The sequence below is a fragment of the Hakea prostrata genome, chromosome 6 (genome assembly GCF_041222555.1).
Source record: "Hakea prostrata isolate BN-2017 chromosome 6, UWA_Hpros_2, whole genome shotgun sequence".
Classification (NCBI taxonomy): Eukaryota; Viridiplantae; Streptophyta; class Magnoliopsida; order Proteales; family Proteaceae; genus Hakea; species Hakea prostrata.
Window position 1 is genome coordinate 35,898,109 of NC_142605.1, and position 15,839 is coordinate 35,913,947.

A 15,839-nucleotide genomic window follows, 5' to 3' on the forward strand; every position below is an offset into this window, starting at 1 on the left:
AAACTGCATCCGGTATTTCTATAGTGGTATTTCTTATGGTAGAAACATTTGAGAGTTATCAAACGGGTTTTTAATCTTAAGTCGAACTCAACATGGTTGTTCAACAAAGGGGGAAAACAATCAAACTAGCAGGTCTTAATGTCTCATATTAACCCTGCCGACCAAAAGTTTTGAAACCATTATTTGGATGTGATTTCATAGTGTTGTTTTTTGGTTAGAGGTTACATGGTATATACACACATATATATACTAGCAATGCAACACGTAGTTTGTTCACATTGATTTAGCATTCGTTAGTAAACGTAGTGGTATTTTTTATTTTGGTTTTATTATATTTTTGATAGGTCGGTATTGTTCATTTGTTTGCTAATGAATTTATGTATTTGAGAAATAATTTAGTAAGGTATTTTTTTTTAAAGTAATACTCTTGATTTTGTTTGTTTGTTTGAGCTTGGATTTATGCTGAGAATAAGTGATTTGTAGTGAATTTGTTTAAATTCGAAAAACAGGGACAATGATGAAATGTTGTTTGAAATAATGTAGTTTTTATATAAAATATTAAAAACTAACTCATGATCCATAAATTTCTCTCTATATTCTCTGTCATATTTTCATTACAATTTACTCTCTCCTTAATCTCCTATTTTATTCTTATTTTTTTTCTCACATGTCTCACCAAATATTGGAGTACTTAGCAGACATTGGAATTTTCTGAAGTCTTCTCCACACTTATCATTATTCACTTTCTTTCTCAAATTATTCCTCTCTCTCTCTCACTCACTATTTTTTTCTAGTATTATTTTCATAAAGCATAATTTTTTTTATTTTTTTTTAGTTGTTCTTTCTTTCTCCTAAAATTTGAGTCTACTAATAGCAATTTAAATCTCGTTAGAATTTAGCTATTGATTTGATCAGATCTAATCATAGTCATTGATTTTTTTTAGTCCTTCAACTTGTTTCTTACAATTTCATTCCTATTAATGGAAATTTAATTTCATTTATAATTTTAGCTATCAATTTTATTATATCTAATCATAATCATTTAATTTTATTTTTGAATCCCTAAACTCTCTCATAAAGTTTCCATTCTTATTAATAGTAATTTTAATTTTAAGTTTTATTAGGTAGGTGTTTAAATTTTTGCCATTAATATTATATTATTATTATTTATAAACATAATCGTTAACTTTTTTTTTAATTAATTAATTAATTTATAATAAATTGAGTGTTTATTCTAGATTTTTGGAATTTTAAAAATCCCTACATATTTGCCTAATTTTTTTCATTCTACGTGTGAAATATCACTATTTGGTGAAATACCTACAACGTTTATGGAGCAACAATGGCAAAAAAGAAATCCTTAAGAGGATCAAGCATATTTCCTCGTGTGTTCGTTCAAAGTTAGATTTTGAGTTTTGGTTATTAAGAACTTTTGCATTTCGTGGTTTTACTTTGTCTTTTTTACTGCGTATTGGCGCTGGTCCGAATCTCAAATATTATGCTGGCGATGGTGATGTCCATGTTTATGGTATAGATCCAAACAAAAAGACGGAAAAAATGCCAAAGAAGCAGCAATGATGTAACATTTATTTGAGCCAGATGCACAGAGAATACAGAGGCGTCCTCTATGTGAACTTGGAATTCACCAGGACACTATTAAATTTTCCTCAGTGAAAGGTCCTCTGTGTAAAACTTAGAATTCACCATGATACTGTTAAATTTTCCTCAGTGAAAGGTGAAGTTTTCAATGTTGAAATTAGAAACTGGAAGGAAATCCTAGCTAGAGGCTCTTAGGTTGAAATGAAGAAAATATAAAAGAAGAATAGCTGAAGGGAGTTGGTTTGAAGACTTAGAGGTTTAGTAATTTTAGAAGATAGGAGTGTTTTAGGAAATGAAATGTAGACATCCTCCCTTAGTTCGTGCTTTTATATGTATTTTTTTTTAGGGGTTAACAGATTATATAATATTAAAAAAAAATACACACAGGATTAAGAAGAGAAAAAAAAATTCAGATATTCAGAGTCATGCTGGAAGTGGCTAATATGAATTAGATTTATAGCCCAAACGGTTCTGGACCTTCTGGCTACCGATTTCGCCAAAAAAAAAAAAATAATAAACACAACTATCGATTTCACCTGCTCAGAAACTTTCTTAAAAGTTTACCAAAAAAATTTTCTTAAATCATCAGACATCAGGGGCCAGGGCAGTGGATATCCGGTCGGACCGATCCAACTCCTATTTAGAAATTGAAACACACACACTGTCAGTTGTCACCGTCACACACGTTATGCTTTCAGTTACTAGTTACTACCACCGAGTGACTGACAGAGTGACGAGAGCCTAACCAAGAAGTGTCGGCGATACCGTACTCCGCATTGTACCGTAGGTACGTCATGCCTGGCCCCACCCTAACATAAACAACTCATCCATGGTTCGATCTCTTCCCTTCTTTTCTATCGCTTTCACACACTCAACCTTTAGACGGTGACCGTGAACAGCCATTATCATCTCTTCGCCCCCTCCACAGTTCACAAAACCAAAATACCAGATCTAGATTCGATCTGGGAAATCCCTCTCCGCTCGTCTGCAACTCCACTTGCAGACTTGGAGAGAGAGAAAGCTAGGGTTAGAGAAGTGAACCACATTGTTCTGATTGTGCTCTGTCGATTCAAACCCTTTTTCAAACACAACAACCTTCAGAGTGCCGGCAATGGTAGAAGCTCAAACATGGAAGACAAGGAGAGGGAGCAACCCCAGGTTAGAGACGGAGCAGGTCGTCGACATTCCTGCAACTCCCACCAGCGAAGATCGCAACTACAGTTCCCTTAATGGTCATTTCCTCTCTCCCAACTTGATCACTGCCCTAATCATCGCTTCATGGTATTGCTCCAACATCGGAGTTCTTCTCCTCAACAAGTATCTACTCAGTTTCTATGGCTATCGCTACCCAATCTTCCTCACCATGCTTCACATGCTTTCCTGTGCCGTCTACAGTTTCATTGCTATTCACGGCCTCCAACTCGTCCCCTTCCAGCAGATCCTCTCTCGCAGACAGTTCTTCAAGATCGCCGCTCTCAGCGCCATCTTCTGCTTCTCTGTTGTGTGTGGCAACACCTCTCTTCGTTACATCCCCGTCTCCTTCAACCAAGCCATTGGCGCAACAACCCCTTTCTTCACTGCCGTCTTCGCTTTCATCATTACTTGCAACAAGGAATCCGCTCAGGTCTACCTTGCTCTCCTACCCGTCGTGTCTGGGATAGTCGTTGCCAGCAATAGCGAACCGTTATTCCATCTTTTTGGATTCCTTGTCTGCATCGGATCCACCGCCGGCCGAGCTCTGAAGTCGGTGGTTCAAGGGTTGCTGCTGACATCGGAGGCAGAGAAGCTTCATTCCATGAATCTGCTTCTCCACATGGCCCCTATGGCTGCTATGATTCTGCTTCCCTTCACTCTCTACATTGAAGGCAATGTTGCCGCAACCACCTTCGAGAAGGCTAGAGAGGGGCCGCTTATAGTATTTCTGCTTCTGGGGAATGCAACAGTGGCTTATTTGGTGAACTTGACTAATTTTCTGGTGACCAAGCATACGAGTGCATTGACGCTTCAGGTTCTGGGGAATGCTAAAGCTGCCGTGGCCGCTGTCGTTTCGGTATTGATTTTCAAAAATCCGGTGACGGTGATGGGTATGGCGGGCTTTGGTGTTACGATCATGGGGGTTGTGCTTTACAGCGAGGCTAAGAAGAGATCCAGAGCCGCAGCTCATTAACCATATTACTGGTTTTAATTGATCAATTGATTCGAAGGTGGCAATCATTTCGGGTATGAACTTGAAGATTTTTTTCTCTTTTGGTCGAAAACCCTTGCCTTGTATCTTTCAATTTTTACCCTGATTTCCCACCCAAATTCATCAATTTTAAAGAAAAAGAAACAGTAGATCACCAAAATAATGGGATCAAATTTAATTGTATAGGCGGACTTTGCAGTCCAAGCCTTCATCTTCGTTTTGCTTCTTTATTTTATCTAGTTGAGTTTTTGGTGAGATGGAGAAATTGCAAAGGAATTTCACTTTCTCACTAGTCTGTAACCACTGTATGCTTAATGAGGCAGTAAGAAAAAACACATCGATAATTGGATCTGGATTTTTGGGTATTTTTAAATCTGGTATGAATAGCGAACAGCAAAAGCAAAATTCTCTTCTGCCCCTATCTTAGCATCAAACGTCTTTCTTCTAAAGCATTTTGTGATTCGTTTTTTGATCTTTAAGCATTCTCTGGTGAGCATAAATTATCTTAGGGGATTCCATTCTATCACTTTGTCCTTGCAGAACAGCTCCCAAAAACTTCTCCAGTAAGGAAGCCATTTGAAAGTAACGAGCTACTTTAATCTATCTTTGAGTGAAATGGGGATAGAATTGATTCTGGGCAAAAACAGATGGTATTAAAGTGAGTAAGCTCACTTTGCACGGATGGACAGATATGAATCTGTTCTTATACAATCTTAATCTCAAGAAAGAAATATTAATACTGGTTGTACCTAACTGCTTCTAGCTGGAGGTTCACAATCGGTTACACTGTTTCTTGTGCTAGTTTAAACTTTACAGGTCTAATTACACTTTTGAACAGTCACAAGCTTCATTATCGATATACTTGTTATTACTTACCTTTTATTTCCTAGCCCAGTATTTCATTCTTTGAATTGAATTCATAAGTAGTTTATTATCATTGTTAATTTTTTACAGTTGAATTTTGCTTTATAAATCCTTGTACATGTGACATTATTTTCTTCCAACGCATACTGCTTCTCCTTCGACTGGGAAAACAATAGAAAACTTCTCACCAGTTCAGGAAAGTGGCATTTTACATTGTGAGTACTGAAATTTTTATACCAGATAACTTACATATGGGGTCTGATGTATCAAAACAAAAATGCGTTTTGCTAAGATTATTCTATACAGTGCCTGAATTGCCCCTCTCTGTTCTCTTACAAAGTTTGATTGCATCTGCAAATGAGAGGAAGTTGCAGAAGCAAATTCCCTGTCAATGACATGCAGTAAGCTCTTTCTGCTACTAATCATGGAGCAACTATAATTCGAATCTAAGTTGGAAGTGGAGCAGGATGAGGCAGAGAGACACTCCACCAGATTGTTCTGCCATGTGCCCCGGCAGCCTCATCCATTTCAGCACGGAAGTAATGAAATCGTACACTAAGATATGTTGAAGCAGGTCTCTGTTTGCTCAGACTGTCTGCAGCGCAGTTCAGATCATCTGCATCCGGGTAGCGCGTGCGTGTGTCCCGCTGGATGCCCTGCCTGTAGTACCACCTGGACACAGAGGAGGATCTGGATCCGTTCAGAGCTGGATCACTCAACTTTTGAAGAGGATGCAGCAGAGTCAAGAGCAACTTAAGGTTCGGTTATGAATTTCATGGAGGAGGAGACCTGGCTAAAGATGGTAGGACTTATGGTGTGGCATAGGTTCTTTAATTGGATCCTTCTTCCTCTGTTTTGCGGATGATGTTGTCCATGGTTGGCTCCCACTTCTAGTCACATTTGGTCCAAGAACCAGCCTTGTCTGTTATTACAGCAAGGCCAGAGGGCTGATGACAAAGATACTCACCCGATCTTGGAAAGGAAGATGAACAGTACAAGCCCCTTTGGTGTTCGTCTGGATTATAGAGCACGAATCTTGTTAGGTCACCTTCAAGAAAAGACCAAATTTACAATATCTTTATACTCTCAGTATAAATCACATATTTAGGGCGGATGTTCCTCTCTAAGTCTATTGAATATGTGGTGGAGATTTGTAAAAGTAGTATAAAACCCTTTACCCTAACGGATGGAGGATCTGAACTCTTAGGTGACCTCCAAGAAAAAGAATCAAGATGCTCTGCCTTCGCAAGTTCACACGTAAAGGATTGTTCTTTCCTTTCTCCTTTCCGTTACATACATATAGGAGGGGTGTCTACTTATTGTTTACCTTACGAGTCATCAGATGTGAGTTTCTTTTTAAATATTTGATTGATAAAGAAGTATGAGAGGAGTACAATCCTTTACCCTTATGAATAGAAAGTCCCAATTCGATCCAATTTATATGACAAAATGAAATGATCGAAATAGATGTTTAGTTCTAAGAGGAGAGCCTATGTACTTTTGTGAATTCTTAGGAGCAACAGGACCATCAGGTTCTCCAGAGTAGAGGAATCCATTGTAGTAAATGCCTTAGCCATAGATACCTTGACTCAATCAATCAAAATAAAACCACAACAAATCCACATAACTGTATAACCTATTCTGCGATTTTTTTTGGAATTAGGAAAACCCAACTCATATTTCACCTAGAGATACATTCTTAATATATATATATATATATATATATATATATATACATTGTAGTAATAAATTGAACCAAAATTGATATTTGAACTTCTACGAGACAATTGAAACTAAATCAAACCAAATTTATATATCCGAGATGGATTATATATTTCTCATCAAGGAGAAAAAAAAGATGGATTATATATTTGTTTTTAATTTTCATATCATAAACTAGTAAAATCGAATTATACTGAACCAAATCAACCAATTAGCACTCCTAAATCAACACGACGATATCTAGGTTACTCCAAATTAGAGCTCAATAATTATGTTATGGTTCCATTTGAATTTTTGTACCCGGTTTGGAGGATTGATCAGACATATTTGGTGGGTGACTTGAATGACCCGTTTGAGGAGATTTGTAGCGAAAGTGGAGTATGACGTGATGGGTCGACATGTTTACCTAAATGGAGTCATATATGTATCTTATGTTCGCCTACTACATTACTAAGAAATTTAAGATTTTTTTAGTAGGGTTTGGGTGAAAGTTCTTGTAACGCTATTCTTGAAGATTGATTATGAGCTCATTTTGTTTTTCTTCTATGTAGTGAAAAACTCTTCTTCTTTGTTTGTAGACTTAACATACCATGTCAATGTATGAACCACGTTAAATTTCGATGTGTTTTCGTTTTTATTTCTTTTTTAATCCGTTATCTCATGGTGTTTGTTATAACATATGTGAATGTTCCATCCTCCACCCCACACTGGCTTTTCATCCTGTCAATTTCTAATAAGGAAGTAAACCATTCATTTTTTTATGAATGAATGTAATGTACTTATTAGTCACATAAAAACATTGAGATCAATTATTTTTTATTCTTCTACATAGTGGATTACTTTAAGAAAATGAATTTTCATTCTTGACAGGAAAGTCGGATTCAAATTTAAGAGGGGACAATTAAAAGCAACACCAAAACAAATTAAGGGTATACCTCAAAATTTAGATCGAATTAAGGGTAAAAAGAAAAACCAATGAAACTCACATTCGAAATAATACGTTCTTAATTTATTTACGTTGTAAATTGAATAGAAACTGATATTTAAAATTTTAAGACATCGAAATTATATCAAACAGAAACTAATGTACCCAAAGATGGATTATGCGTTGATCTCAATAATTCTCGTGGTGAAACCAAAGTTTGAAATGTCGACCCATGTCGCCGTGTCGCCCCCCAGCGACACGGCCACATGGGCGACATATCGCCGAAAGTCGACCGACTTTTGGTAGGGGTTCGATTAAAATCGAACCCCTGTTTCGAAGGGTATTTCAGGTCATTTTGACCTGAAATTTGACATGTAACCTAATTTGAGGCCAATAAATACATTGGGAGTGTTATTTTGACATAAAACATCACCTAACCTAAAGTTTATAATGGCACATGTCCGGCTATATGCGGACAAAACTGGAAGTTTGGAAAAATTCATATAAACTAATGTAAATATGCAAAGAGAACACAAATACACTAACACAATTAATAAAGAGATGTACTAAAGTTTACAATTCATTATACAATTATGTTGAGTATGGCTCATGCTTCACATATTGTTGCCGACGGACACGGGGGTGTGGGGGCAGCGCCCCCGAAGCTTTTAGAGGCCCTATGTCACCTTAGCAAAAAACAAACGAAAAATCGGAGAAAAACAAAACGAAATACAGTTATATATGGCAAATTTAGCGATATATCGCCGACTTTTCGGCGATATATCGACTTGTCGGCGATATATCGACTTGTCGGCGATATATCGCCGACACAGGGCAATATATCGCCGACATATGGTAAATGTCGTGTCGCTGGGGGAGTCGTGTCGCCCCCAGCGACAAGGCGATATATCGCCCTGTGTCGGCATATGATTAAACTTAATTATTTTATCAAAGATCTCTAACCAAAAGAAAAACACAATCAATATATTACCCAAAAAAAAAAAAAAGGAACAGAATCAAGATCAGACTCTGGATTCTCAACTATTTTATCGATCCGCCATTAGTAATTACTCAAAGAAGAAGAATCTAGAGAGAGCAGATTCTCTAGCAAACTCGTGAAGGCAACTGGACCTTCCGTACGATTCTTATTATTGAGATTTGCGCTAACTTATATACAGTAGTCAAGCTTTCCCCTGAACGAGAGACCGTGAAGGAGCCAAGATGGAGAAAGGCGTTAAACTTCGCTGCCAACGAATCGGCTGCGATGCAACCTTCACGGAAGATGATAACCCAGATGGCTCCTGCAGATATCATGATGCCGTAAGTCAGTTTGACCCTTTTCTTTTTATCATCGTTTCTTTTCGATTTTGTCCAAGTTATGAAATTTTTATGGGTGATTATCATTAAAACTGTTAATCTATGGCGGGTCATTGTTAAACTTTCTGCAATGATGGGATCTCATGCTTTTTGAGCTTGGAAGTTTGAACTATGAATCTTGAGCGTTTTGTTCTTCCTTACTTTCCCAAACCGATGGATGCCATTCTATTACTAATGCTGCTAAAAAAACAGAGCCTTAACGATTGTGTTCTATTGCCTTTTTTATTGATTAGTATTCGATGCCAGTTTCTTAGATTCATCACGGCCTCACGCCCTCACGCCCTCTGTTCCTTATTTTGTGGGGGGGGGGGGGGGGAACCCTAGTGCTACAGACTGCTATCGAAGTTAATCTTGAATTGTGGAGACTGACCGAAACAGCAGCCTCGAGAGTTCGGAGGTGCAATAGGAAGAGGAAGGAGCGGACAGTTGCTTCTACAAGAAAAGAAAAAAACTTTCTTTTTTCTTTTCTTTTTCGGTTCCTTTGGTTGACAGTAAGGAATGTCGACTGTCGGCTGTGATGGTTATTACAGTAGACGTCTGCAAGTATTATAGAATTGAGTTGAATTGCTGTTGCTTGATTTCTTATACCTGTCAGCAGATCGTAGTGGTAGAAATGCCTAAGTGGAGATAATGTATGTTTCTGTTTTGTTACTCTCTAGTGTATCATAGAGTCATAGGCCTGGGATGGGTTGTTTCGTTGCATAAGATGGCTCCAGATGCTGTTTATAGGCCATTATCAAATTGTACTCTGAATGGTGTTTATGAGCGATTAACCTAATTGTGATGAAGATTTCAGATGTCCACAGAGAGAGAGAGAGAGAGAGAGAGAGAGAGAGAGAGAGTTGGAATATGACAGAGTGATATGATAGGGTGTCGACTGAAGAGTCATCTGTTGATTTTAGCTTCTCTGTAGAGATTGTTGTACTTCTTTCTAACTTCAAACATTTTAGCCGTGCTGAAGTTTCCAACATTGAGGACCAAAGCTGACTGTTGATCTTGTTTAAGTTCCAACCTCATTATGTGGGCTAGTGTGATGAACGTTAGACTCCATATACTTTGTATTTGTTTTAGTCATTTAAAACCTTTTTTACGGTTCACCCACTTTTAGTGGGGGTGAAACTCTAGGCACCTCATTTTAGTGCAAAAAATTATAGATTACCCACTTCAAAATTACAAATTACCCGCAGTTACTTGATCCTATTAAATCATTCAAAATTTGAATGTGAATGACCATAATGCCCTAAGAGGTAGTGTAATGACTGAATTACCCTCCCATACCCAACCCTTAAGACCATCTTCTTCCTACCCCTTGCTAGAAACTGCCCACCACCGCCGGAAACCACCACACCCCCTCCCCCTGCTGGAAATCACCCACCATTCAAACCTTTCGCCCTAAACCCTAATAACCACCATTTGTCGTTAATAACTCTTAGGTGTGCATAAATCCCCAAATCAATTTGCTGCTACTGTTTCAGGAAGATGAGTTGCATAAAAAAATTTAGAGGGTTAAAATCCCCAAATCTCCCCAAATCAACTGCCCATACCATTTATGGTTAAAATCCACAAAGTCCATCTGAAATTTTTTATGCAACCCCTAGGTGTGCATTTTTCTCTCAATCAAAATGATGAAGAAACTGTATTAGCGTAGAATTGCCCTATTTGCATTTACAATGGCTTTTTCAGTAGTCGGACTTCATCGCAGCCTACTTACCGGTACGTAAATCCGCTCACAACAAGTGCCTCTATGGTTCACCTCTCGTTGCTTCTAAGTAATTAAATCATTGACACACAAACTGCTCTGCTGCTAAAATCATAAATCTGACCGATCAAAGTTGCTTAATTTATGGAAACAGATCGAGATGAAAAAAGGATTCTATTCTGATTGTTGATAATAAAAAGAATTTGAATTTCTTTCTGGATTCAATATAGTTTCATCTTCGATTCAGATCTAGATATGTTGGATTTCTTTCTGCATTTGAGAAGTGGTTTGCTTTTAGAAAATTTTGATCGACTAGGGTTTCTGGTTAGGTTTCATTCATTCTTGATTCTGAATATGCTCATGGTTTTGTAGTTTAATCTGATTAACATTCGGCGGTGTTGGTTCGATCTTAATTAAGTTCTTGGTTTCTGAATAAAATAATAAATCACACACACAAATGATCTGAGGGAAGGTGGAGAGTCAGGAATCCTAAGAACTGAAGAAGATTGATGGTTTGGATGGTGGGTGATTTTCAGCAGGGGGGGAAGGTGGGGTCGGTTGTCGTCGGCAGGGGGAGGAGGTGGGCGGTGTCTGACGAGGTGTAGGAAAAGGATAAGTGAAGGAAGAGTCCCTTCACCCATCTAAGGGTCATTCACATCCGAAATTTGAATGACTTAAGGGCCTGTTTGGTTACTTGAGTTTGGAGATTTCAAAAATTCAGAGATTTCAAATTTATAGATTTCAAATCTATGGAGTCATGGTTCATAAAATTAACTGTTTAGTTAGCCTAAATCTTTGGAATGAAATCGGTAGATTCATCATAAAAAAACATTTATGGAGTCACGGTTCAAATGTTTAACGCTTTTATAGTAGGAATGAAATCTCTGGATTTCACCTCATACCCATAAATCTACAGATTCACGTTTTTAGTGTAAAAAGGTGAATCTCTAAATTTCATGAATCCAGGGATTCACTCAACCAAACAGGCCCAATCAAGTGGGGGTAACTTGTAATTTTGAATTGGGTAACCTGTAATTTTTGGTACTAAAGTGAAGTGCCTGGAGTTTCACCCCCACTAAAGTAGGTAAACTGCAAAAATTCATTAGAATTTGTTACTTAGGTAATGAGTCTTTTCCTTAAGAGGACTCTACTAGATAAGGCAGTCTTTTATTCCAAGAAGAAGTCTTTTATTTAAGCTGGTAGTTTAGTTGGTCTTTATGTCCTAGTTGAGTAAGAGTCAAGTTCTTCTTTCTTTGTAAAGGCTATAAATACCCAAGTAGTCTTTGTATTTCTTCAGTTTAATAGAATAAAATTTTGTCTATGGAACATAGGGTCATGGTTCAATTTTGGAAGGGCTACGGCAGATTTTAAGGAGTTTTTTCATTAAAAACAGCAGCTATTCCAGATTCACAGCAGCCATTAACCATCTTTAGAAAGCTTCTCACAAGTGACATCACCAGCCCCATTCCTCTCTCCTCCCTCTCACGCAGACCCATCTCGACCCTCCCCTGCCTTGTGTGGCACCACAAAGACATCCCCACCCCCCACCGCACCCTCTCTGACTCCCTTCCCCTTCTGTTCCAGCAAGCCCCCACCCCTCCCCCTTGCATCTAAAAGCCCCTCCCCTCCCCTTTCTTCCCTGCAATAGCAGTAGACCCCTCCTCCCCAGGCCCCTTTAGCCTCCTTTTCCCTTCCCTAAGATTGCACCTAACCCTAGGTTTTAGCCTCTGTTATTTCCCCAATTCGGCCTAGTTTACTTGGTCTAGAGAAAATTCTGCTTATCCTCTTCTTCCCTAGAAAAAATTCTGAAGTCTGACTCTGTTTAAAATTTGGTCTTTTTCTATAGTTCTGATCAATAACACCAATTCTTAATTTGCAGAATGGCAAGAAAACCAGTTCTGAAACTGCATAACAGCAAGACAGTTTCCCTTCCCTAACCCTAGTTTCAATTTTAGTAGAAATGTCAGATCCAAACTACTGTTACAGAGGGTCGTCAGAGTTGCAGAATATCCTCAATACCCTGAATTGACTCTTCTCTTTGCTGGAGTTCCTGGGCAGCCCTGGGATATAGGGAAATTCCCAAAATTCCCTTAGCCCTAGATGTGGGTTTACATCACTTTGTCACTCCTAGGGTTTTATTTAGAGTTTCTTTTAGTCCAGACATTCCTAATTCTTTGTATTGTTTACGACATGCAGTTTCTTAATGGACAATGTGGTCTTCATGATCAGTATTCCTTAAATTATCTTCATTTAGTTGGCGTGAAATAACATTCTCATAGTCTGTTAATGTCCATGTGCTTTACTCGCTCTTTACCATTTTTATTACCAATGCATGTTGCAATGTCAAGACTTCTACTGTTCCTTCCCTCACTTTAGCTATCTTATAAGTAGCTTGTTCCTTTTCCTCTGTGCTCCGAATGTTATATAAATGTTCATACTTCTTCGACCTTGTTTTTCCCACAATCTAGCACATTCAAACCTTTATAGATCCTCGACATTCTTACCTCTTAACCATGTGCTAAAATCAGCTTTCTTAGTCTAAATAGCTCTCTGAACGTCATTATTCCTCCTCCAAATCTCTCTAGAGGAATGACATTTTCCTTTGAGTTTACATCCTCAGCAACCCTCTTACGAGTAGTCTCTCATTCCTCAGTGTGTTAGCATGTTCCTTATATTACCACTTTATTTGTTTGACCACTTAATTAATGAATCATTTCAAAGTGTTTCTTTTAGCTTCACCACCGTATCCTTGGGCAGCTCACCTTTCTTGTGGATCCTTGTATCAAGGGACATAATCATGACTTCTAATCTATGTTGTGTGGTCAGGCTCTCCCCCAGCCACAAAACAGAAATATGAAACTTCTACTATTTTAGGGTTTTTCTATAGCATTTACAATCTCTCACTTGTTACTGTTAGATTTAAGAGGGGGGGGGGACCCTAAAGGAATAGGTTGCTTCTATAATGTATTCTATGAGCCCCAAGTGTCAGTACTGGGTATTGGTATCATATGGAAGGGGTGTGTGTGTGCTGGATATACTGTGCAACCCTGGTGTTGTTGGATAACGGTAATATTATACTGTGATCAGAAATGACACATTAACCAGGAGTCAGGTCAATGCTGACATAATATGTGTTTTAAAACAGAACAAAACTTGTGGTCATTGTTGCACAAGATGGTTGCTGTAACTGACATAATAGCTTCTCTTTTTTGGGGGTGGGGGGGGGGGGAGAATGTGACTTGAATTTAAGTATGATATACTGATACTTTGATGTTCAGGTGACAGAATCTTGACATACAAGGGCTGCTGTCTAGATGCAGCTTTTAAATGTGTTGAACTCAAAAGCCTTATTTCAACTGCAAAAAGTACTTTCCTGTTATTAGACCTTATTTATATTAGATATTTATGTTATATTTGATTTCATTTTCTTGCAAGTTGTATTTGAGAACTGGTATGAGACTCAACTTCAAAAGTATGTTGTATTAATTCATTTTGCTAACAATGTCTTTCTTCCATCCTGCATATTGGGGTTTGTTCTACTGGTTGGACCATTCTATCTACGTAGGGAGTAAGTCTCTTAACATTCTTTTTCACTTTATTGGTGGCTCATTCTCCTCTATTCCTTTGAAGCAGTCTAATTAGACTTTCAACGTGGTTTGTCTAGCCTATATTTCATGATGGTATGAAAAAGTGGAGCTGTTGCAAGCAAAGAAGCCATGACTTCAGCTTATTTTTAGAGCTTCCAGGGTATGTGAACACTTTTGTTTGGGTGTAAAAGCTTATATTTGAAATATACCTATCATTCACCTGAAGACTCTGGATATTGATTTTATCCCTTCCATCCAATGACCCATGAAAATGTGCAAATCATCTTTTCATAATGTATGTCAAGGAACTAGAACTTTCATCGTCTACTAGAAACAAACTGTAGTGAGCGTCAATCCTCCGACATTCCTGAACAATATTACTGTTTACCTATTTATCTGAATAACCTGTTTAGAAGCAGTTGCTCAAGTATTTCTTTCTCAATTGATGAAGATGCAAGACAGGCAAACATACAACTGAGAAACCTGAGTTGCCAAAGGCTGCAACAAGGAAGCCAATTCCTGCTGCAACTCCATCCAATGTTGCACCATCAAAACTTGGATGTTCAAGATGTAAACAGGGCTTCTTTTGCTCAGATCATGGTATTCCCTATTATTCTCAATTTCTTCTTCTTTTCTTTTTTTAAATAGATATGGATTTTATGATTACAGAGTGGTAGTTGGAGTACTGTATCCTACACTCCGACTGCTACCTGCCCAGTTTCCTGTTCTGATGATGATGGCCTAAAACTGGACATTAAGTTCCTGAGCTCATTTTAACCTATACTTCATTTTAAAAGGTTACATTTTCCTTGTGTGTAACAAAAGGTTATTTAATTTGTAGGTTCACAAGCTAGAGAGATGACCTTGAAACCTTGCAACACAGTAAATGTGCCTGTCGAGAAAAGTGCAGATGTTGAGACTCCAGCTCCAGTGAAGAAGATAGTTGATATTAACCAGCCCCAGACATGCAGGAACAAGGGATGTGGCAAAACCTTCAAAGAAAAGGATAACCATGATGCTGCATGCAGTTACCATCCTGGCCCAGCAGTTTTCCATGACAGAATGAGAGGGGTAGGACAGCATTCTTTCGTTTCACCATTCATTTTGCATTGTCCTGGAGGTGATTCTACTTACTGAAATACTAATTTTCCATTCTGCTTCATGAATTGCAGTGGAAATGCTGTGACATTCATGTGAAGGAATTCGACGAATTTATGGAAATTCCCCCATGCACCAAAGGGTGGCATAATTCTGATCCGGTGTCATAAGCACCATTCAAAATAGGACTGTAAGGTAGCAGTTAATTCTCCATTTGGTTTGTGTTCTGTGGAGATTAGTATAAGTTGTCAATTTTGTAATCTAATTGGATCTGGGTTTATTTATGATTTGTACTGGAATTGCAATCTCATTTCCATGTATCTTTTTATGTTGTGCAATAAAAAATTCAACTTGACTCTCAGCTGATAATTTAACTCTATGTTGTTAGCATTCATTTGGTGATGGAAACACAATCAATACATATCTTGCTAGGTTTTCTCTGTTTGGGGGAAGGGGTGGACCTGGTGGTGTGCTCAACATAACTTTATATGGACCATACCAGTTGAATTGGAAATGTCCCTGTCTAGGTCATCTCCCTTTAGATGAGTGTTATCCACACTGGAGGAGTTGAGTCCATCTTTAGGTATTGGTAAAATATATCAGAGGTGGAATCTTAATGGGTCTCCTATATGAATTTCATCCCTATTTTGTGTTGAAGAAGTGTTAGGACTCAGGAGTATTCGCTTGGCTGCCCTACTCTCGTAGTTACCCCACCCATTCATTTTGTTGGACAAGTTGTCACCATCTGTTTTTTAAGATCAAACCAATCTTCTCGGTGGAATT

At 38.1% G+C, this 15,839-nt stretch overlaps 2 protein-coding genes across 2 annotated transcripts; both read left to right on the forward strand.

Moving 5' to 3' along the window:
- The first annotated feature begins 2,455 nt into the window (after nt 1–2,455).
- On the forward strand, nt 2,456–4,139 carry LOC149013703 (Nucleotide-sugar transporter family protein). The gene has a single exon (XM_089159721.1). The coding sequence runs from the start codon at nt 2,711–2,713 to the stop codon at nt 3,764–3,766; it is 1,056 nt and encodes a 351-aa protein (XP_089015847.1). The 5' UTR covers nt 2,456–2,710; the 3' UTR covers nt 3,767–4,139.
- A 4,406-nt stretch (nt 4,140–8,545) lies between these two features.
- PBS2 (cysteine and histidine-rich domain-containing protein RAR1) lies at nt 8,546–15,511 on the forward strand. Its single transcript, XM_089160014.1, has 5 exons — nt 8,546–8,615; nt 14,005–14,118; nt 14,410–14,558; nt 14,800–15,029; nt 15,131–15,511. Exons 2-5 carry the CDS (start codon nt 14,054–14,056, stop codon nt 15,224–15,226), a joined length of 540 nt encoding a protein of 179 aa, XP_089016140.1. The 5' UTR covers nt 8,546–8,615; nt 14,005–14,053; the 3' UTR covers nt 15,227–15,511.
- The last annotated feature ends 328 nt before the right edge of the window (nt 15,512–15,839 follow it).

What these genes read in the sequence shown, in the direction of transcription:
- LOC149013703 (XM_089159721.1), top strand. Translation starts at nt 2,711, where the DNA reads ATGGTAGAAGCTCAAACATGGAAGACAAGGAGAGGGAGCAACCCCAGG.
- PBS2 (XM_089160014.1), top strand. Translation starts at nt 14,054, where the DNA reads ATGAAAAAGTGGAGCTGTTGCAAGCAAAGAAGCCATGACTTCAGCTTA. An exon ending in TTATTTTTAGAGCTTCCAGG is followed by an intron (nt 14,119 to 14,409) that starts GTATGTGAACAC and finishes CAATTGATGAAG; the next exon opens with ATGCAAGACAGGCAAACATA. An exon ending in CTTCTTTTGCTCAGATCATG is followed by an intron (nt 14,559 to 14,799) that starts GTATTCCCTATT and finishes TTTAATTTGTAG; the next exon opens with GTTCACAAGCTAGAGAGATG.